The sequence below is a fragment of the Scardinius erythrophthalmus genome (genome assembly GCF_964197995.2).
Source record: "Scardinius erythrophthalmus genome assembly, chromosome: 9".
Taxonomy (NCBI): Eukaryota; Metazoa; Chordata; class Actinopteri; order Cypriniformes; family Leuciscidae; genus Scardinius; species Scardinius erythrophthalmus.
Genome location: NC_138229.1, coordinates 29,944,904 through 29,969,849, shown reverse-complemented (window position 1 = coordinate 29,969,849; position 24,946 = coordinate 29,944,904). Strand labels below are relative to the sequence as shown.

The 24,946-nt window shown below is 39.0% G+C and overlaps 1 protein-coding gene across 1 annotated transcript; it reads right to left on the bottom strand.

The window, feature by feature from the left end:
- Positions 1–146: 146 nt before the first annotated feature.
- colgalt2a (collagen beta(1-O)galactosyltransferase 2a) lies at positions 147–23,621 on the bottom strand (the record flags this gene model as incomplete). Its single annotated transcript, XM_081373805.1, has 12 exons — positions 147–390; positions 2,862–3,068; positions 3,255–3,382; positions 5,276–5,408; positions 5,574–5,680; positions 5,805–5,878; positions 9,176–9,295; positions 11,432–11,636; positions 16,376–16,510; positions 20,953–21,070; positions 21,515–21,628; positions 23,392–23,621. The coding sequence occupies 12 exons, from the start codon at positions 23,619–23,621 to the stop codon at positions 147–149; spliced, it is 1,815 nt and encodes a 604-aa protein (XP_081229931.1).
- Positions 23,622–24,946: the final 1,325 nt, after the last annotated feature.

The window sequence follows — 24,946 nt, the reverse complement described above, 5'->3', positions numbered from 1 at the left end:
ATGCAACTAACCCTAAACCTAATCCTAACCTGAACCCTATAGCACGTACATGTTGTTCATTAATATTACTCAGTACTTAAATGTATAATTACACTGCAACAAAGACACCTTAAAATAAAGTGTAACCAGATCCTGTAAGAGCGTAATCATAGTTCCTCTCTCGGGCTGCTCTCAGAGACTGGCGTAGGAGTTTTTTCGCCACGACTGCGGTCTCCACGGACGTGATGGCGGTCCCAGTCAGTGTTCACCGTCTCATCATTCCAGATGGTGGAGGTTTCTGTGTCGCTGAAATACCCCGACTCCCCAGTGTAGTGTGTGGGAAAGAGCAGCAGGGGTTCTACAGAAAAAGCCTTCAAGTCTCTCGGTTTGAAATGAGACATGTATTCCTCCCTACAGAGGGAACACTACAGTTAGCCCACAGAAAGAAGTTTACATTAAAATACCTTTATAAAAGTCATTAAAAGTGCAACTCTTAACCCTTAAACGCATACCTCAGGTCTTCAGTGGCCTGGGACGTCATTCACTACCCTCCTTATTTATTTTTTAAAGTTAGACATCAACCTTCTTAGTATAGGCTTTAACAAGACAAAAATACTAAAAAAGATTTTTAAAAATGCATGTTTTCCCATTAATTAAAAAAATAATAATAATAATTACAGGGTCGCTAACGACCCGAGGTGTGTAACAGTGTCAGTATTTTTTGTGCAATTCACATTTATTCCACAAGGTGGCAATGTCTGATACACAATGATGAAGTTATGTTTCACTCATAGTTACCACAGGCAGAAAACAAAAGAATAGGAAGTATCATCAGCAAAACGTGAAATGGCTCAGTGATTTACTGCAAGTACTGAACGCAATCAAATATTAGAGTCACTGTCACTTGATGGTGAATCTGGTGAAGAAGCTGTCAGCGATCAAAATATTGATTTTGAATATGTTGAAAATTATAGTTTTGAGAATATGTTTGAGATGGCGAATATGAGGCAGATGCTGAATGTAGGCTACTGGGAAATGAGTTCTGACGAGGACAATGATGATGGTGTAAAACATCTGCCCAAAAACCCTTCCAAGCTCCAAAAGGTAACAAAATATGCTTTATTTTATTCTTCTGTAATTGCTACTCTAATATCAGTAGAGTTTTATATATCGTGACAGGTAGAGTTCCATCTGTGTTAGATGCAGATCCGGGTCGCTAAAGACCCAAATATGTAATAATGATTGGTGAAACATTCATGCATTTAAGGGTTAATAATAATGCAGAGAATAGCCACTACATTTAAATCCTGTAAATGCACACTACATTTAAGTTTAACTGTTCAGGGCTGCCAACTCTAGTGTTATGGGTAGGGTGAGTAAATGATGACAGAATTGTTATTTTTGGGGTGAACTATTAATCCAGTCATTTTAAGCCAAAATGGGGGTCAACCTTGAACAAATTGCAACAGAAGCAAACTCAGCTGATTTTGTATCCTCAATATGTCCTGAGTAAGGGGGAAAAAAAGCCCAGAAGAATCCCATTAGGGGAAAGTTAAGTTAAAGGCCAAATATAGCCTATTCATACGCCTATTCATTCTTTCAAGAAGTACTTTAGAAACCAGCCTTTATTAATTTTTAAGAGATTGGGTTTGGGGCTGGGTCTGTGGCACTGTTTCTGGGGGACGAGTCTGAGGGAAGAACAGGAGACAATGGTAAGGAGAATGCAGAAGACAAAGGTAAAATAAAAAATGACTCCCCAGAAACAGTCCCACGGACCCAGCCCCAAACCCAATCTCTGAAATAATAAATAATAAAGACGGGTTTAAAGTACTTGGGTAGCCGAAATGGGTTCCATTCAGACCTTAACATTAAGTATTTTACTGTTATGTGTTAACAAGATTCAACAAGACATTTTCACCTGGCTATACCCAATGTTTAGACCTGTTGTGGTATTTATGCAAATTAGCACATACGTAATTAGATTATGCACCGTTTGTCCATGTTAACAAACAATTTAAAAAAACTTGTAATACATTTTTTGTTTGTCTTTATGTAAGTAATCAACTCAGTAATTTTCATGGTCATATCTACAGGGTTAAAAATTTTACCCTATTCATGTGAAAAAGAATGAATAGGCTATATTTGGGTCTTTTTCTAAACTTTCCCCTAATGGGATTCTTCTGGCCTTTTTTTTTTCCTTACTCAGGATATATTGATGATACAAAATCAGTTGAGTTTGCTTCTGTTGCAATTTGTTCAACTTTTTTTCATAAAATGACTGGACTATATCCTTTTAACTCATTCCCTGCCATTGACTGATATTTCTGTCATTTATGAGACATCGTTTCCCCGCCATTGACTGAAATGGTAGGGGGTGTTATTACATATCTTCAATCTCCAGATCAAAAAAAAAAAAAAACATGTGAAGAAGCAGCAGAAGCAAGCTATATAATATGTAAGCAGATGTATATGTAAAATAACGCGATCATCAACATTAAACAGCATATAAATCCAAACTGCCTAATGTTAACAAATTAAATGTCGATCCAGGTGTTGATGGATTTTATCTAGTCCATTTATGTTTTTATCATTGTTCTGAATATGATCCAGATGTAGTCTTTGACAAAAACGTTCAATTGTTGATAAAAAAAGAAATGCATGAAGCTAGAATAAAACGTTTGTTGTTTAGTTTAAAAGCAGAGGGTCTGTTCTTTCCTTTGATATATTGCATATTCAGATATTCAGACAACAAAATATTCTGGGGGCCATGAAACTACTGTGAAAATTATCAAAAATGCTGGCGGTGGCTGGCAACTTTTTTTCAAAATGGCTGGCAGGGAAAGAGTTAAGAAATGTTAATTACTAACATCTACAACACTTACTTGGGGTGCTTGTTAAACATAACAGGCAGAAACTCGTCCACGGGCAGCATCTTGCTGAGAGGCTGGGCTTCCAGAAGCGTCTTTGCCCCCTGCAGTGAAAGGGCATAGCCTAGTGTCCAATAAGAGTAATCCGGGCTCACCAGGTTCTTCACTCCCTCCACCCAGCGCTCTGGATGCTTAATTTGCAATCGTTTACGTCCCACGTAACTTAAAGAGAAGAGGAAAAACGGAACAGACAAAGGAAACACAATTTCTAATTATCAATGTAAATTTTATATATTTATGAAATGTTCACTTGTGGACCTCAAGAAGACCAGTGACAACTTTGTGGAAGCTATGATGATGGATCAGAATAGAGAACTGTGAAGTTATCATAATAAAACCACAACTCACATTAAGTCCCACTGGAGGCCTGATTGTTTCACATCCTTCATGATGGTGTTGAGGCGGCTCTTGAAGTTGGTTTCAAACCTGACATCATCCTCCAGTACGAGCACCTGCTGTTGCTGGAGCTCCACCACCTGAGAGCGACACACGACAAAAAGAAGTCATGCACATAAAGTGACTCATTTACTGTTCACACAGCATCGAAAGTCACTTGTAATTCATACAGTATTACACTCTTGAAAAGAAGAGTTCCAAAAGAGTTTTTTTTTCAGTGATGCCACAGAAGAACCACTCTTTGGTTTATCAAAGAACCTTTGACTAGCATTTTAAAACCACAAGGACCTTTTTCCACTTTGAGTGTGGAACAGAGGCAAGTTAGTAAGAGCTGTGTGAATAAACCTCACTCCCCTGATCTCAAGAGTCACGCTGGCGACTGAAGCTATAGACTGCGGTCCTTTGTTAGAGTGCCTGCCTTTTACCCAACCGGTTACATTTGGTGCCGTGACCCGGATGGGAGTAAGGTTTAGGGAGGTGAGTGCAAAAGGCTATCTTTACATCCACACCTTTTGTTTCAATCGTAATGAATTCATTACGATTGGTGAATCCGAACATAGTGTTAAAGTGATCGGGTTGATGTGCACGTTTAAATGTTTCAAGCTTCAAATCAAAATAGATTTTTTGACATGCACACACTGCACGAATATACAGAGTTTTTCAATGTGTGTGCATAATATTCTCCTACATGGCTACTTTTCTTTGTTTTAAAGTGCAGACTTAATATTTATCTATTCCGGGTCTTGATTAGGAGGCGACGAGCACATGAACTGTTATGCAGTGCTGCTTATATTTATGAAACGGTAATAATGCCTCTCCCCGCTCCCAAAAGAAAGTGTCCGTGGATGAGAGTATGAAGTGAGGACTGATGGGACGTTGTTCATTTATGGCATTTTATTTAACAACTGCAGCTCATTCCGTGCGTCATACGGCATTATGCCATTTCTACGTAACTGCACATGCCCATTCCTTACCAGTTTCGGTTTTCAATCCAATCAAGTGTTTACATGTTTACTCGATCAGATTAGAAAAGGAATAAGCCACCCCTTTCAATACTTTCAATACAAAACAGGCTTTTCAGTCCGAATGAGCTGTCAGTCCGATTACTAATGGCTGTGGCTGTGCCAGCAGCCATATCACCCTGTAGCCCAAGACTGGTTGCCCACTGAAGCTAAGCAGGGCTGAGCCTGGTTAGTACCTGGATGGGAGACCTCCTGGGAAAAACCAGGTTGCTGCTGGAAGAGGTGTTAGAGAGGCCAGCAGGGGGCGCTCACCCTGTGGTTTGTGTGGGTCCTAATGCCCCAGTATAGTGACGGGGACACTATACTGCCAAAAGAGCTCCGTCCTTCGGATGAGACGTTAAACCGAGGTCCTGACTCTCTGTGGTCATTAAAAATCCCATGATGTCCTTCGAAAAAGAGTAGGGGGGTAACCCCGGCATCCTGGCCAAAATTGCCCCTTGGCCTCTGTCTATCATGGCCTCCTAATCCTCCCCATATATACTGATTGGCTTCATCACTGTCTCCTCTCCACCAGTAAGCTGGTGTGTGGTGGGCGTTCTAGCGCAATATGGCTGCCGTCGCATCATCCAGGTGGATGCTGCACATTGGTGGTGGTTGAGGAGATCCCCCCTTCTATGTAAAGCGCTTTGAGGTCTCAGAAAAAGCGCTATATAAATGTAACGAATTATTATTATTATTATTAATGGATTATTTAAGCCGCTGGTTCGAATCCCGCTCAAGGATCGGTTACATTTGGTGCCGTGACCCAGATGGGGGGGGGGGGTGAGTGTAACGGAGGCAAGCTAGTAAGAGCTGTGCGTGTAAACCTGACTCAAAAAGGGGTTCTAGCCTTTCGCCTCCCACTGTATGTCGAAAACGCTGGTTCGAATCCCGCTCGAAGCTGGTCGAGTAGGACCAGCTACACATGTTAATGTAGCAACTTATTGTAGGGCATCATGTTTTGCTGTATACCTTTTTCCAGATGCTGTAATGACTAAGGAAGCAACCGATTTCACCCTTAGTTAGCACACGATCAGAGTAAGGATCTTTATATCCAGGAAGCATCTCAATTCCTAAAGCCCTTAGCTGAGTTGAATTCAGGGTTCTGGGAGAGAGGAGACACAATAAGTCGTATTTGACTGTGGCATGTTGTGTAGTAGAAAAATGCACTTTGCATTGAGAAGCAGAGATGAAGGACATGCAGTATAAACAATAGGGTGAACATTGACATTGTGTGACTGGTGCAAAAGTGTGAGTTATAATATCGTACTTGCCATCCACCGCATCGGTGAGGGTGACATCTATGCCCAGCACCTCCAACGAGCGCAGCATACGGTCTCTGCGATCCTCCCGGCGTTTTAGATTGATCAAGTAGACCTAAAAAGGGGAGAAGATAATACTAATAGTTCCATTCTGATTCCTATGAGGATTGCACATGGACACAGATTGAAACGTTTTTTCAATATTCTACATTTAGTATTTCTGTTGTCAGTATCTATACCTGATTGAATGCCATGGTGTCTTTGGGTTTGGAAGCAATGTGCAGGTAATGTGAAGTTTCCATTTTGAAGTCAACTGAGGAAGATAAACTACAGGTTATATGTCTATAAGTGCCAAGAAACATTTTGTGGTAGAAAGAAGCTCATAGTACTTAAACAAATTAGTGATTTATTGGAGCTTGTGGATTGGATAATACATTTTGAATGATAATTTACAGGTTAAATTAAATAAAAGTTTATTAATTTAAAGAATTTTAATTAAAGGTTTGCTTATTCACAGTGTTAGTCAATTCATTTTGTCCCAAAAAACTGTCAAATGTTAGTTGTTAGTTTTTAATAATTGTTTTTCCACAACATTTAAACTGTCAATTCAAGTCAAACTTGTTTGTATATCGCTTTTCACAACACATTGTTGCAGATTACAGGGTGAAATTTTTGCTTCCTTAGCTTTACGGAAATCATAATATATATATATATATATATATGTAAGGAATAATTGACGACAGGCCGTTGAATTATTAGAAAAATAATGCACACCCGAGGTGGTAATGCGGTCACGACGCGAAGCGGAGTGGCCGTTCACCTCGGGTGTGCATTATTTTTCTAATAATTCAACGGCCTGAAGTCAATTATTCCGCTTATACTACAGTTACCACACCTCGAAACATTGTTCAGATTATGTATTTCAAGACGTTTGTAAAGTTTTTGTCATTAAAACGCTCTTGTATGTAGGACTAATTTATTACGCATCTAATCCAAAGCCACCGTTGCTAATTCCAAAACGTCATTTTAGAGTTAGTAACGGAGGTCTGAGCCACTGATAGCAGACTAATGCTGGGCACACACGACTAGCTGACACATTCTCTGACTGTTTTCATCGACTGCAGCAGATTTTAAACACCGACTTTGAACACAGACTGAACGCGCTGAACACGCGTTTGGGCATGATCAGTCATACGTATCAAATTACATTCATAACCGGCCTTAAAGTGTGTCCCCAGTTATTAATGCAATTATTAGAGAGAGAGATGTTGCAATAATGAGACAGAAAAGCATGTGCATCAATATTATTATTTATTTATTAATTCAATTCCTTGTAATTAATTCGAATTCATTCTTTTTTTTCTATTATTGACAGATGACAGTAGACTAGCCAAATAAATGAAACACAAAGCCCTTTTAACAAGTAGGCCTATCAATAATTATTTATTTGTTATATTATCTGCAATAATAATCCGTGCTGCAGGACTATCCATTTATTTAGCCTATATTCAGTTTAATTTTCTATTGATTAGCCTATAGATAGGACTATATACTTTATTTATTCAAATTAAACTGCATGTTTCCATTGATTGTGAAGCTAGACACTGAAAATTCCAGATCAAGCGCATGCGGCTAAATGTTTTTTCTTGTTATGAATTGTATCCTATTTTCCGTTATTACCGTTAACTACGCGAAGTGATATGGAACTGTAATGCGGCCAAGACCTGCCTGGAACTACTTTAGCTGTGCGTTTCCCTGAAAATAATGCACACCTTAGAACGTTCGTCAACCAATCAGATTCAAGCATTCAACGGCCCAGTAGTATAAAGAGATACAAATTATATCAGATCTCTTCTGGATTATTTATTTTGGTGCAAAATATAACTATATTATCACCTAGCTCTTTAAAGTTGGATATATAAGTATGTTCACCTTTATCCACATACATGCATTATACCCATGTAAGGTGATATATACTATATATCTCAAATGCTCAAAAGGTAAACTATGTTATTAACCAGCTCTAAACTGCTAAATGCAACTATAAAGCATGTATATATATATATATATATATATATATATATATATATATATATATATATTTATACTACTGGGCCGTTGAATGCTTGAATCTGATTGGTTGACGAACGTTCTAAGGTGTGCATTATTTTCAGGGAAACGCACAGCTAAAGTAGTTCCAGGCAGGTCTTGGCCGCATTACAGTTCCATATCACTTCGCGTAGTTAACGGTAATAACGGAAAATAGGATACAATTCATAACAAGAAAAAACATTTAGCCGCATGCACTTGATCTGGAATTTTCAGTGTCTAGCTTCACAATCAATGGAAACATGCAGTTTAATTTGAATAAATAAAGTATATAGTCCTATCTATAGGCTAATCAATAGAAAATTAAACTGAATATAGGCTAAATAAATGGATAGTCCTGCAGCACGGATTATTATTGCAGATAATATAACAAATAAATAATTATTGATAGGCCTACTTGTAGCGGTTCAAAGTCGGTGTTTAAAATATGCTGCGATGAAAACAGTCAGAGAATGTGTCAGCTAGTCGTGTGTCTCCAGCATTAGTCTGCTATCAGTGGCTCAGACCTCCGTTACTAACTCTAAAATGACGTTTTGGAATTAGCAACGGTGGCTTTGGATTAGATGCGTAATAAATTAGTCCTACATACAAGAGCGTTTTAATGACAAAAACTTTACAAACGTCTTGAAATACATAATCTGAACAATGTTTCGAGGTGTGGTAACTGTAGTATAAGCGGAATAATTGACGACAGGCCGTTGAATTATTAGAAAAATAATGCACACCCGAGGTGGTAATGCGGTCACGACGCGAAGCGGACTTACTTATTTGATACTGCAGATAAAGTTGGATATATATATTGAACTTTATGTAGAGAGCTGTACTATAATAGAGTTTACATTTTGTGACACTCACACACCTGAGATAGTATATTATATTGCTTTCGGTAAGGATACTGTATGTATGCAGGTGGTTAAGTAGGATGTACTATATCCAACTTTTAAATATATATCACTGGGCAATAAATAATAGTTTACATTTTTCAGTGATATAACAATCAAACAGGTGAGATTTGCGCAAAACTCTTATAGTTAGTTCTTGGGGTGTTTAATAAATGATTCAATGAATTATCTTTTTGGATAGGGGGATGAAATTTTGAGCTCTAAGTAACACTGTGTTTTATTTTCTTTTTCCTTTTTTGAATTATTTTAACATGCCGATTTCATAATAAAGTCAAGCTAATCTAATGACCGAAGACAACAGGGTCGGAAAGAGCAGAAAGAATGTGTGAGAGATGTCACAGAGGAGTGAAAACTCTCTCTTTCCTGTGAAAACTATATGGAAAAGAATACAGTAAAGTGCCTGTGTAAGCTAGAGGATTAGGAAGGAGTAGTGAATGGATGGCCCACACCTCTGCTTCACAGTTTATTCACTCACAAAGATTGTACTAATAGGCTGCTGTATTTAACATCACCGCAAAGTCACTCAGCTTAAAATCTGTTTTTGCCTGAGAAGACTTTTGTCAATTCTTCATATTGTTTTGTGATTTAGTGATACACACTTAGTGCCTCGGTGACAGTGTGGCTGAAGCTCTCCACCTCCTCCTCCAGAGTCTGCTTATTCTCCAAAGGCAGTGGCAGGTACCCATAATGCTCTTTGTTACATAAGAACATCTGCACACCTGTAAAGATAATAACATCTAAAAAGTCCAATTCATGATATTAATACAGTGATTCAGTGATGCAAACAGTTCAAGCTAGTTTTTAGTCCGCTACCCCCATACTGGTGAAACGGTGCTGCGGTTGAGTGACATTGTTCGATGGAGGCGTATTAAAGTCAAAATTTCAAATCAAAATGTAAGTTTTTTCTACAGGGTGAATGGCACGTAGTGCACCACAGGGGATAGAGAATGATTCAGACGGTGTAAATATACTTTTTTATTATATTATGGTAATTTAATTTAATTTTCATATTTTTCATGTTGAAAACACATTTTATAAAATAGATTGACATTGCCAATAAAAATATTCTAAACAATTCAAGTTTGTACTGTTGGGTTATTTTTGAAACATTGATGAAACTGAAATTTAAAATGAAAATGTTTTTGCAAATATAAAGGCCAAAATATGTTTGTAGTACATGTTAATAAGGTCATACTCAGGTATGGAAGCTTTCCGCCACTGAATAATAAATAAATAATAATAATTGCGAATTTTTATCTCACAATTCTGACTTTTTTTCTCACAATTGCGATATATCAAGTCAGAATTGTGACTTTTTTTCTCAGAATTGCGAGATATGAAGTCAGAATTGCGAGATATAAAGTCGCAATTCTGAGAAATAAAGTCGCAATTGCGAGATATAAAGTCGCAATTCTGAGAAATAAAGTCGCAATTGCGTGTTATAAAGTCAGAATTGTGAGATATAAACTATTCTGTGGTAAAAAAAAAAAGTCTTTCTTTTTTTCCCTTAGAATTGGACTTTATATCTCACAATTGTGAGCTTATATCTCACAATTCTGAGAAAAGATGTCAGAATTGCGAGATATAAACTCGCAATTGCGTGTTATAAAGTCAGAATTGCGTGATATAAAGTTGCAACTTTATAACACACAATTCTGACTTTATATCTCGCAATTCTGACTTTATAACACGCAATTGCGACTTTATTTCTCAGAATTGCGACTTTATATCTCGCAATTCTGACTTTATATCTCGCAATTCTGACTTTATATCTCGCAATTCTGACTTTATAACACGCAATTGCGACTTTATTTCACGCAATTCTGACTTTATATCTCGCAATTCTGACTTTATATCTCGCAATTGCGACTGTATTTCACACAATTTTGACTTTATATCTTGCAATTCTGAGAAATAAAGTCATAAATTGCGAAAAAACTCGCAATTGTGAGATAAAAAGTCGCAATTATCTTTTAAAATGTTTTATTCTGTGGCGGAAACAAGCTTCCATAGGCTTATAAAAAAAAAAAAAAAAAAAAAAACAAGAGTTACACAAAAAATCTAGCTTGTATATTGTTGTGTTACTTTCGTCCCAACTGACAGAGTCGAAAGTAACATGAGCAGTCTTAAGTTCAAAGTGAAATTATACTGAAGTCCTTCTACATTTTTACAAAATACCACCTGGTATTGATAGACCACACTTGTGAGTGACTGACCACAGCAAAAATATATCTCTGTCTAAAACATCATCTTTTCAAATGAGGTTTTTCTGAAAAATGGTACTTTCGCCCCTGCTCTCCCCTACGAGTCACTGCAGACCAGAAAACGAACCGGACAGGAAAGTGATATGGAGGAGAAACGGTTAGAGATTAGGAGGAAACTGCGGCTCTACCGAGCTCAACGGCTCTGGTCGAGCTGTGATATCAACTAAACGCTCTCTGGTTATCTGGTCTTCAATAACATTCTCAAAACGTCAGCACAAAAACATTATTTATACTCTACATTGTTCATAGAATTAGTTTTTTTCTGAAACGGTTTAGATGGATGTTCATCTAACATTTTTTAAAATGGTAATAGATGTTCAGAGAACATTCAAACTGGTCCTTAAGTAAACTGGCCATTTTGATCAGAAATTGTTCTGATCTGTGGGATCAGTAAACACCTCATGACATTTCAGAGGAATGAATCAATTATTTTCAGTCAAGTTAAATTTAAATACAAATAAACAAAAATTAAAGCAAACATCAAGCATAGGTTGCGACTCAATGACCAATAGGCTCCTCTTTAATCAGACTTACAGTAAAGTACAGTGGAATACTGTATTGTCATAATTACAGGTATAATGGATTTGTTACCTGCTTGTCTTGCAGAAAATGCAAAAGCCATGATATCATCCAGGGCCCAAAGATAGTAATGGTGCAGAGGGTAAAAGGCCAGGGCTGCGCTAGCACTGCGCCGCAGGTCTATCAGCATTGTGGAGTGAATCATGGGAACTGGGTGGCAACCGGTACGCTTCCAGTTCCGAATGGGTACATAATGTGGTGTTCGCTTATAATACCCCTGCAGAGACGAAAGAGATGCTCAACATTTTCAAGATTCACAAAAGATTCAGAGCATTAATTTTTGGGGGGTGGAATACTCAAATACATTATGCAGAAAAAAGAAGAAACAAGGAATATTCTTTCTATTTTAAATTGCAGTGAGTGTATTGTTTTATCAAGTATTCATATTAAATGTTTAGTTCCTTTCCTCACTTTCTTCAGTTTACATCGATTCACCAGTAGGTGGCAACAGGGGAATCATTATTAAATGGATTACAGATCGATGCTTTATTCAAAAACAAGGACGGTTGATTCTGCTTTCACTTCCTAACTGTTTTCGTTGATGGAGCAAAAATAGACAACGTACTGGCAACCATGTGTCGAAAATGTAAGTTATTCAATATTAACTTCTTCACTGAACTGTTTTATAAGGGCAATATGCTTCCCATAGTGACGCTTGCGTGGTATTTGCGTTACACTTTTCATTGAATAGGTCAGGCTGTGTTAATACAGTGCCTATATTATTTAAATACCAGTAAAGTTGAGTCTATAATATATAGTTTTATTTTGATGAATATAACACAATATAGCGTTCAGATTACGTGAAAAGAGTTTTTTTTGCATTGCGAATGACAATCAAAATAAAAATAATAGATAAATACAAAACTATTGATTTAGAGAGGTTGATTATGCTGTTATTGTAATATATGCACAAACATTTAAGTACTTCAAGAGCATGTAGAGACTGGCTGTATTATGACATTCTCAGTGCAAACATCAAAATGAGTGTGGGTTTCAATTCTCTGATTGATGGAAATGTCATTGCAAAATCATAGGTAATTGTTCCACCAGGAATTCCCCTGTTGAACATGATTATTTAAATAATAATAATAATAAGTTGAAATAATGCAAGCAGACAGCATATAGGTGTAACGTACGGACAGAGGCGGTCAGATCCATATGCAGCACTTTATTTCAGCATCAAACACAAGCAGACATAAACTCCGGCATACAGTTAAACAAGGGGCAATCCAGTAACTCGTGGTGATAACAGGCTTTGGTCGAGGCAGGCAGCACAGGTTCATACACAGTCCAAGAAGCAGGCAAGGGTCAAGAGTCCAGAGAAACACGGAATACACAAACATGGAAGAATGCTCAGAGATGTACGCTTACAGTGTGACAAGACTTCGCACCGGACACAGAGATCACTCAGACTTATATAAGGAACTCAATAACCCATAATCAAACACCACTGAAACATAGTTAAACATAATGAGTCCATGGTGAAACAATGCAGGGAGAGAGTGCCCTCCAGTGGCTCACACGGGCACTCCACATCACATAGCCCCCCCCCAAAGGAGCGGCTTCCAGACGCTCCTAAAAACTCTGGGGGGAGGTCAACGGGGGCTGGGATGGAGGGCCAGGCCCGTGGAGAGGTAGGAGGCCAGACCCATGGAGAGACCTAGGGCCTGGAAACCCGAGCAGGGTAAGAGACCATGGGGAAGCACGTGTCGTAGGCAACCAGGGTAGAACACACTTGACCGGAAACCAGGGTTGAGCACACTTGGAGAGGTGCCAGGACGAAGCCCACTTAGGCGGAGACAAGGACGGAGCAGACTCAGGACTGGACGTAACCAGTGGCATGGGAAGCACAGGATCAGACAGGACTAGCGGCATAAGAAGCTCAAGTGGAAATAGCACAGACAGGGTCCATGTCAGCGCCACCTCCATGGCCCTCACAGGATACCTACTGCCCCCCCCCAAAAAGTTCTTGGGGAAATTTAAGGCTATAGCCTCCGGGCTGGAAACAGCCTCTGGAAAAGGCTCCCAGAGCTTGATAGGCGTTGGCGAGGTGAGGCGCAGAGGCGGGGCCGGCAGGGCGAGGCGCAGAGGCGGGGCCGGCAGGGCGAGGCGCAGAGGCGGGGCCGGCAGGGCGAGGCGCAGAGGCGGGGCCGGCAGGGCGAGGCGCAGAGGCGGGGCCGGCAGGGCGAGGCGCAGAGGCGGGGCCGGCAGGGCGAGGCGCAGAGGCGGGGCCGGCAGGGCGAGGAGTCTAGGTACGCTCACAGGAGCCTGGCGAGCCGAGTGAGTCCTCCTCCTCTTCCTCCTGCGACGGCGCACTGTTGGAACTGATAACTCTGGATCCATGGGAACATAATTGTTTCGCTTAGCTGGATCTGACTCCATAAATTCAGCCGAACTTGACTCACTTTCCACACTGGATTCACTTGGTTCGGGACTTGATCCACTTGACTCAAGGCTAGATTCACTTGACTCGGGATTCGGTTCACTGGACTCGGGATTCGGTTCACTGGACTCGGGATTCGGTTCACTGGACTCACTGGACTCGGGATTCAGTTCACTGGACTCACTGGACTCGGGATTCAGTTCACTGGACTCACTGGACTCGGGATTCAGTTCACTGGACTCACTGGACTCGGGATTCAGTTCACTGGACTCACTGGACTCGGGATTCAGTTCACTGGACTCACTGGACTCGGGATTCAGTTCACTGGACTCACTGGACTCGGGATTCGGTTCACTGGACTCACTGGACTCGGGATTCGGTTCACTGGACTCAGGATTCAGTTCACTGGACTCACTGGACTCACGATTCGGTTCACTGGACTCACTGGACTCGGGATTCGGTTCACTGGACTCACTGGACTCGGGATTCAGTTCACTGGACTCACTGGACTCGGGATTCAGTTCACTGGACTCACTGGACTCGGGATTCAGTTCACTGGACTCACTGGACTCGGGATTCAGTTCACTGGACTCACTGGACTCGGGATTCAGTTCACTGGACTCACTGGACTCGGGATTCAGTTCACTGGACTCACTGGACTCGGGATTCGGTTCACTGGACTCAGGATTCAGTTCACTGGACTCACTGGACTCGGGATTCGACTCACTGGACTCGGGATTCAGTTCATTGGACTCACTTGATTCACTCGACTCGGCACTCGATTCTCTCGAGTCAGCTGGCACGCGCTCAAACTCCAGTTCGGCCGGCGAAACCCCCGCTGTCTCTGGATTAACAAGTTCAACAAGACCAGTGAGGAATACGGGCTTGAGGGGTCCGACACGAAGAATGGGTTTGGCAGAAACTGTATACTTGAAAGCCCCTCTAATGGTCATCAAGGGAGGATCGAACAGCTTGGCGAGATGAGGCTTTAGTGGCGTTCGGAATGAGTGAGAGAAATCCGCCGCATACGAACCACCCCGGTGCAAGGACAAGAGCAGTTCCTCGGGATCCTCTTCTCCTGCGGGGAGTTCAAAAGCCTCTCTGAATAGGGCGATAAACACATCATAAGAAGGGAACGATATCCGACCTGGTTCCCAGAACGCGCCTACCCACTCCAGAGCCTTTCCAGTGAACAGTGAACAAATGAAAGAAATGCGGTCATCATCCGAGGTGTAAAACTGGGGCTGATGATTCATATATAAGCTGCACTGCTGAAGGAATCCTTCACACGCCACAGGTGAGCCATTAAACCTTTCAGGAAATGACAGACTAGAATAATTAGATGCAGCACTCACACTGGGTTGCGGTGGGACAGGTGCAGCGGGAGCTTGGACTTGATTAGTGGCTGTGCTTGAGCTCTGCGAAGACACAGATTGCGTAAAGCTTGTAAGTTCCTCGAGGAGAGATGTTAGTCTCGTCAGCTGTAAATGATGAGAGGCTAGCATGGAAACTTGGGTCTTGGCCACGGTGGATAAATGCTGAAAGTCCGCTGGATCCTGTAGTGGCGAAGTCTTCTGTAACGTACGGACAGAGGCGGTCAGATCCATATGCAGCACTTTATTTCAGCATCAAACACAAGCAGACATAAACTCCGGCATACAGTTAAACAAGGGGCAATCCAGTAACTCGTGGTGATAACAGGCTTTGGTCGAGGCAGGCAGCACAGGTTCATACACAGTCCAAGAAGCAGGCAAGGGTCAAGAGTCCAGAGAAACACGGAATACACAAACATGGAAGAATGCTCAGAGATGTACGCTTACAGTGTGACAAGACTTCGCACCGGACACAGAGATCACTCAGACTTATATAAGGAACTCAATAACCCATAATCAAACACCACTGAAACATAGTTAAACATAATGAGTCCATGGTGAAACAATGCAGGGAGAGAGTGCCCTCCAGTGGCTCACACGGGCACTCCACATCACAATAGGCTTCAATTGACTAACAAACTCTGAGCTCACATTAGGTCTGTCTTTAAAGGTTTATGTTATCATTAAAAATCAATTTCCCTATGGAAAAAAGAAATGACTGACAGAACCCAAACGTAAATCCAACATGTACAAATATATCTACTCTACTTTCCTGCAAAACTATAGACCTGCTATTTTAAAGTTTGTGTTTTTTTTTGTTTTTGTTTTTTTTGTTTGCGTGTCGTATCGATCTATTGTGGTCGTGTCTTCACATAGTATAAAGTTCACCAAATCTGAACTTTAAAATGAGGCGGAATATCTCTGGTGTCATGAACAACTGGCTCAATTAGGCAACCCCTTTCAGAATGATGCATCTCCAAATCCTAAATGTACATGACTTGCTATAATCATGAACGGCCACCCCTAAACTTACCCTTGTGGGTTACGGAAAATTGGGTAAAGTGTTTGACAATCACCCATCGTGGTTTAAAAATAGCATAATGGGGTCCTAATGATACATGACTGACCATAGAAACTGATTGTAGACCACGCTGATCTCCTGGAAGTGGAAGTCATTGTAACGAAAACTTTAGCCTGTACCTGTGAGGTCATACCACACCAAAAGTTTGAATAGAGTGTCCTTGACTCTAGCATTGGAGCGACCAGCGTCCGATTCTCAGCAATCAGATGATTCAGCACTTGTGTGTTTGTCAGCAGGTTATCACTGTCTGCAAACTATAGAGGACAAATCATGCAAACAATCAAACCTTTCAAAAATCATCATTCGACTCAAATGACACATTCCCTTCCCCATCCACTGAATTTTAATTAGGGGGAAAAATCACACTTTTAAGCCTGTAAAACCCGACATATAAAATAATAGTAATAAAAATATATTCTTTATTTTTTATTATTAATTAGAAATATAGGCCTGCACAAACTGAGCAGAAATATGCAATTTGGTGCAGTTACAGATTTTTTTATATGGCTAAAGAGTAAGATGAAATTCTGAAAGTATTAACTACAGAAAGCATATTTCTCACTTTCTTCCAATAATATGACTTATATTAAATGCTTAGTTTGGTCACACTTTAGAAAAGGGTCCAATTCTCACTATTTACTAACTATTTAGCAATTTTTGTCTCAATAAACTCCTAATTACTGCTTATAAATAGTTAGTATGGTAGTTGTTAAGTTTAGGTTTTAGGATTAAGAATGTAGAATATGATCATGTAGAATAAGGTAGGTATTAATATGTGCTTCATAAGTACTAATAAACAGCAATATCCTAGTAATATGCATGCATTCTAATAAACTAGTTAATACTGAAAATTGGATCCTAAACTAAAGTGCTACCCATAGTTTTATGATCAGTGCTCTGTAGTTTTTTGTTTGTTTGTTTTAGGGGGCAAAACATATAATGCAGTGCAAAACAATGATGACTGAGATGTAAAAATATGATGTAGGGCTATCATATTTGATACTCAGATTTTATCATAATTTTTCTAAAATAAATTATGTATGGATTAACAGTTGCTTCGGACAGTTCAGTAAGTGTTCTACTTGAAATATTAATGACAAATAATTACTAATAACTGAAAACAGCAATAACTGTTTTTTGTTTTGTTTTTTTTAGAATTTTTTACTTCATCAGAATGGTATGAAACTTGGAAAAGGTCAAAACGTGGTTTAGGTAATAAATGGATCACAACTATTCCGTACATATATTTCAGTACCATAAAATCTCCTAAAAATACAAATTGTCTAACTAAAACATAGTACTTTCATTTCACTGAAACCCCCCCGCCAGTTATTTTTGACCACCACGCGAGCAGCACCAGAGTGTTAATAGTAGTTAAATATGGTATAATACTACAGACAGTTGTGCCGCACATACAGTGGGGGAAATAACTATTTGATCCCTTCTGATTTTGTAAGTTCACCCACTTACAAAGAAATGAAGGGTCTATAATTTTTATGGTAGGTTTATTTTAACGGATAGAAAATCTAAATCTAACCAAAAATCCAGAAAAAAACACATTAAAAAGGTTATAAATTGATTTGCATTTCACTGAGTGAAATAAGTATTTGATCCCCAAGCAAAACATGCCATAGTACTTGGTGGAGAAACCTTTGTTGGCATCACAGAGGTTAGATGTGTCTCGTAGTTGGTCACCTGGTTTGCACACATCTCAGGAGGGATTTTGGTCCATTCCTCTTTACAGAGATACTCTCAAAATCCTTAAGGTTTCTTGGCTGTCGCTTTGCAACTCGAAGTTTCAGATCCCTCCACAGGTTTTCTATAGGATTAAGGTCTGGAGACTGGCTAGTAGGGGTGTCCATGGTTAACCGATTAACCGATTAACCGTTAAAAATTGCGTAACCGAGTGAAACATTTTGCTCGGTTAAGTGGCGTCAATGGCGTGCATTGAATTTAGTTGTAATACATTTTTGCACCACCAGAGACCGCTAGACCAGTTTTCTAATATGAAGCGGGCAAAGAAAGCGCGCGTCCGAGAGTGAAGGCTGTGCACGAGCCAGAAACAAACATAGTATCCGCGCCACTGATCGCAGCACAATAACATCTGTCTGCAGAGCTTTACCACAGCAGTTTTACCCCGCGCATGCGCAGTTTCATCACCACAGTTTTACCCGCAGAGTCCGTTTACCGTTACATTAACCCATACAATTTGTATTATGCATTTCCTAAACATGTACTTGCTAATCAAACACTTTATATGAACAAACTACTAATCTATAAAACACAATCGGTCTTCCGACCTTTTACTATTGTGTTGATATTTTACTGTCTATGGTTGATATGCGCGAGGGAGAGAGAGCAATGCAGCGCTCGTGTTGTTTGAAGGCGGTGAGAGTGCGCGCACGCGCGGCCGGGGCTCTCTCACTGTTTGTTCTTATCTAAATAATTAGTTGTTACGACAACTTATTTGTTCCCTTGTTTTAATAAATCGTGGACACGTTGAACTAATTCCCTCCCTCATTTTGATTTAAGAATTACAACGTGGCCAAAAACAGTTTTATAGTTTTAATTAGTGAATGCTAAAGACCTATTTTTTGTGAATTGGTGAATATTCAGGTGAATTATTTCGTGGCCACGAATTAGGCTAATAATAATTATTAAACTGTTTTTCTTACCTGTGCAGATAGCTCTTCAGTGAAGGCCGACTATTCTCGTACAGCTTTTTATTCATTTTTTTTTGTATGTGAATTGGTGAATATTTAGGTGAATTGTTTCGTGGCCACGAATTAATAATACCTAGCACGTTTTACAAGACCCTTCTCGATCGCAGCGGCAACGAGCACTTTGATCACTTGATTTAAAAAACAAAATATTTCAGCGCTAGATTGCCTAAAAAAAAAAACGAACGAAATGAATTCTCTTCTAGTTAACTGGAGATGTTTTGTTTATTTATTGGTATTCGTGCCGCGAGATGTTTCAAAAGTGGTGGGGACAATATCGACCTTAGAAAGTAGTGGTGGGGACATGTCCCGCCCACAAATTACGCCTATCTCTGGGTTGCGGCGCGCACATAATGGTTAACCGAGTATTAACCGCTAAGGGCCTCGGTTAACGGTTAATGAAAAACTTGAAAACGTGCAGCCCTACTGGCTAGGCCACGCTTCTTCTTGAGCCACTCCTTTGTTCCCTTGACGGTATGTTTTGGGTCATTGTCATGCTGGAAGAATGACTGAATGCTGAATCTTCAGTGTTTTGGCTGAAGGAAGGAGGTTCTCGTGGAAGATTTGGCGGTACATGGCCCCGTCCATCAGCCCCTCAATACAGTGAAGTCGTCCTGTACCCTTTGTTTCCACCCCCGTGCTTGACTGTAGGGATGGTGTTCTTGGGGTCAGAGTCAGCAGTTCTCTTCCTCCAAACACGACGAGTTGAGTTGATGCCAAAGAGCTCAATTTTGGTCTCATCTGACCACAGCACTTTCTTCCAAGCCTTCTCTGAATCATTAGATGTTCATTGGTAAACTTCAGATGGGCTTGAACATGTGCCTTCTTGAGCAGGGGGACCTTGCGGGCGCTGCAGGATTTCAGTCCATTGGGGCGTAGTGTGTTACCAGTGGTTTGCTTGGTTACTGTGGTCCCAACTGCCTTGATATCATTAACAAGTTCCTCCGTGTAGTTCTGGGCTGAAACCCCTAGCCTTTCTCATGATCATCCTTACCTCATGAGGCCAGATCTTGCATGGAGCTCCAGACCGAGGACGATTGATTTTTCCTTTTGTATTTCTTCCATTTCCGAATAATCACACCAACAGTTGTCTCCTCCTCTCCAAGCTTCTTGCTGATGATCTTGAAGCCCATTCCAGCTTTGTGCAGGTCTACAATCTGGTCCCTGACGTTTGACAGCTCTTTGGTCTTGCTCATGATGGTGGAGAGGTTGGAATGGAAGATACAGATTCTGTGGACAGGTTTCCACTGGCATAAGGAGTACTTTCTTAAAGTGACAGGACTAATCTGTGTTTAACACGGGCACATAACCAATCTGTGGGAGGCAGAATTCTTGCGGGTTGCTTGGGGATCAAATACTTATTTCACTTGATCAAATGCTAATCAATTTACAACCTTTATATAATATGTTTTTTGGATTTTTTGGTTGATATTCTGTCTCAATCCGTTAAAATAAACCTACCATAAAATTATAGATTCTTCATTTTTTTGTAAGTGGGCGAACCTACAGGGATCAAATAATTATTTCCCCCACTCTATAGAGCAGGGGTGCCCAATCCTGCTCCTGCCGATCGACTGTCCTGCACAGTTCATCTCCAACCCTAATCAAACACACCTGCCTTTAATTTTCAAGTGATCCTGAAGACCTTAATTGGTTGCTTCAGGTGTGTTTGATTAGGGTTGGAGATAAACTGTGCAGGAGCAGGGTTGGGCACCCCTGCTATAGAGACTCTAGAACAGAGGTCTTCAATCCTGCTCCTGGAGGGCCACTGTCCTGCAGAGTTTAGTTCCAACCTGCTTCAGCACACCTGCCTTTGAATATTCAAGCAGTTCTGAAGAGCTTTTTGAGCTGATTCAGGTGTGTTTGATTAGGGTTGGAACTAAACTTTGCAGGACAGTGACCCTCCAGGAGCAGGATTGAAGACCTCTGCTCTAGAAGCTAAGCTAAGATCAGCAAATAAGGAGAGGTCATCTCACCAGAATATAGTCTGCCCACTGTGCCCTGGCTGATGTGAGCGCAGCCTGCCTCAGCTTCATCACATGCGTGACCCGAGACTCCGTCCAGTGCTTGGGGCCCAGCTCATCCACATAATAACTGTAAATCATTATAATAACTAACCCAATGCTTCAGTACACAGACACATGAGATGTTTCCTCTTTTATAAATGTATTACATTTGTACTACATTAAAAGTTTTATGCTACTTATGGTAGAGTAGATAGTGAGTTCTAACTTCTAGGAGAATGGTTATGAACATAGTGTTTTGTAATATACCCCTGGTTTCACAGACAAGGCTTAATCTAGTCCCAGATTCAAATGTATGTTTGAGCTGTTTTTATCTTAAAGCAACTTGCACTGAGGTATCTTAATATGTCAGTGCCATTGTTTTGTCTCAAGATGTACACCAGTAATGTTTTTTTCTAAGGGACGTTTATTAAGCTATATTTAAATGCCCTAATTGAACCAAGGCCTAATCCTGGCTTAATCTAAACCCTGTCTGTGAAACCGGGCCATTAATGTAATGTGCATGCGTTTTCACCTCTTCTCCTCCTCCATGGTCTGCAGTTGTACCGAATGATACAAAAGCTCTACTCCAGAGAGCCATTCATGCAGCATTGCAGTGGTGTTGTCAATATTGTGATCGGTAGCGGCCCTGACAAGCAAAAAGTCCATGTTAAGACCAGAATTATACCATTTAGCCCATGTTGCAGTTTTTGGTAACACGTTATTTTGAGGTGACGCATATACATGTACTTACTATAGTCAGTAAATTATGCATAATTACAAGTAACTAACCCAAACCCTAACCATAACTCTATAGTAAATACATGTTGTAATTTAATATTACTCAGTACTTATTTGAGTAAATACATTGTAACTACGTCACCTTAACGTCATCTTGCCATACAAAACTAAAAGTTCAAAAAGTGTGGGGTCAGTAAGATTTTTTTTAAAGAAATGAATACTTTCAATTCAGCAAAGGCATTGATCATTAAATTGATCAAAAGTAACCGTAAAGACATTTATTACGTTACAGAAAATTTATATTTCAAATAAATGCTGTTCTTTTTAACTTTCTATTCAGTGACGAAACCACAAACATATTGAGCAGCATAACTGTTTTCAACATTGATGATGATAAGAAATGTTTCTTGAGCATCAAATCAGCATATAGAAATTGTTTCTGTACTGTAAAAAACGACACAATCAATGAGTCATGTCAACATATGTTTTTACATTACTTCAACTCATAAGCCAATTTAAACTTTTTTTTTAAGTTATACGAGATTCCTCTAATTTTTTTATGTCAGTCTAATGTAAGATGAAATGACTTACAAAGCAAAGTAGATTGTACTTAATTTTAAGGCAGCAATTTTTTATTTATTTTTAAATGAAGGATCATGTGAGAGGAGTGACAGGAGTAATTATGCTGAAAATTCAGCTTTGCATCACAGGAATAAATTACATTTAAGAATATATTTAATTATAAAATGATTATTGAGAGACTTCATTCAAAAAGATTTTAAAAAATCTTACTGGCTCCAAACTTTTGAATAGTAGCCTAATATTCTTTTGTCCATTATTGTGTGTTGGTTTTATAATAATTATGTAATAAAATATAATATAAACAAGAATTAATTAATAAATAAATTAAATGCTATTATCACTACTACTAATAATACTCTTATGTCTTTATTTGATTGGATTTTTAAATAATAATAATAATAATTATTTATAAAAAGTTAATAATCAAATAAATAAATTATCATTATTATTAATATAAAAATAAATCATACAATAAGAACTAAGACGACATTATTATTGGTCACATTTTTGCTGTTTTTGGAGTGCGAACTGTCTGCACTTTCTCCTTCATTTCTCCATTTGCTCATCTGCATTCTTTCACTTCACTGTGATTCTTGTCATATTTACTTTTCAAGCTTTCCAGGATATTTCAGACTAAGGTGTAATTAAAAGCCTAGTGCTCCCATCAATGTCTGGTCAAATACAAAACCACTGACATATGTATTATATATCTGAGTGATAATAGTAACACATTATGGGAACTTTCAGCAATAAGAGATTAAACTCATGTAATGATTTAAAGCACTTTCATGTTAACTCACATCTGAATCTGCACAATATCAGTTTGCAGATTCAAATGTGTTTACGTGAAAGTGCTTTAATTCAATAAATTAGTTTAAGGCCATGTGGTGATGATCTGTTAAGATTTTTAAATATAATAATGAGGGATGATATTAATGCAAGTGTTACCATGATACATCCATTCCTATACCTTAATCTGATATAGCTTCCAATTAAAACACAAATCATTTTTCATAGAAATAAAGCTCACAAATTCTTTGGAAAATAACATTTGAAAAGCATTTGAAACATGAAACAAAAATGAGTTACCATATAGAGATGCGGTCCTTGGGATAATCCAGTCTCTCAATACATCCCAGAAAATAAGAAAGACTGTGTTCAGCGTTTCGGGCCAAAACCGCAATGACTACTTTGGGTTTGAGTAGAGATGTCTCTTGCAGAACAGGCTCCAGGTCAGTGAGTGTATGAATAAAGCAGGGCCATGTCTGTAACAGTAACAGTCCAAACAGAAGCTTCCCAGATGCTCTCATGTCCGCCATAGTGTCTGAATGTGCAGAAGCATGCCGTACTATATGGACACCAGTGAGAGAGGTGAGGATGCACTGACTGCAGAGGTTTGAGTGTGCTCAGCCTATATACGCAGGTGCACTCATTTGAGTGTAAAAGAATAGCATTCACTTAGGTGCAAATTAATGAATAAATAAAGGAACACACCAATTTTTATTTTTTTTTAAAAGAAAAGAAAAAAAAATTAGGAGCGCACCCTAATCATTTTCATTCCTAGTCATTCCATATATTCAATGAGCATGTGTTATAAGGCATGACTAAAAAGTACCTCATACAAAAAGTAAAATATATATATATATATATATATATATATATATATATATATTTTTTTTTTTTTTTTTTTTTTACTTTTTGTATGAGGTACTTTTTATTCATGTTTCAAGTGTTGTTGTTTTTTATAGTTTAGTGTCTATTATCGATTCAATTTCCATAATATGACGGTCACACTTTAGATTAGAGTCCAATTCTCACTATTAACTAGCTTCAACTTTTGCCTCAATAATTACTGCTTATTAATAGTTAGTAATAGTTGGTTAATCCTGTTATTGGCTGGGATTAAGGGATGTAGAATATGATCATGCAGAATAAGGCATTAATATGTGCTTTATACGTACAGATAAACAGCCAATATCCTAGTAATATGCATGCTAATAAGCAACTATAGTTAATAGTGGGAATTGGACTGCACAATGTGTATTCAAAGTTGCATTTATGAAAACTGGCCAGCAGATGGAGAAAGTGAGATGTCTTTAAAGTTATGCTTCTGATTGGAATATCATACGACATTATTCTTAAAATTTCATTCATATGTATACTGTCTTAAGTATTCAGATTTTCTTCATGTATGGAAGATATACAGTATGACATGTATCTTTTGCTAAAATGTGTAGCAAACACATTACACTGCGTGAGATACTGTATCCCAAGATGCAATGCACTGAAACTTCCATTTGCAGTGTGATGAATGATGTCATGTTTGTCATGTCTGTACAGTTTAATGTGCGGGACATGCTGTATAGTCAGTTACTGTTACAGTTAATTACTGATTAGCTTATTTAAAGAGATAGTTCACCTCCCCCCCCAAAAAAAAAATTCTCACCCTTATGTGGTCACAAACCTGTTTTACTTCATTTCTTGGGCATAACATAATATATTTTGATCATAATATTAATATATCATTTTATCCTTATAATAGAAGCCAAAATCTGATTGGTTACCAACATTTTTTAAAATATCTTCTTTTGTGTTCCACAATGCAAGTGGTGACGAATGTAAATTTTTTGGTGAAATATCCATT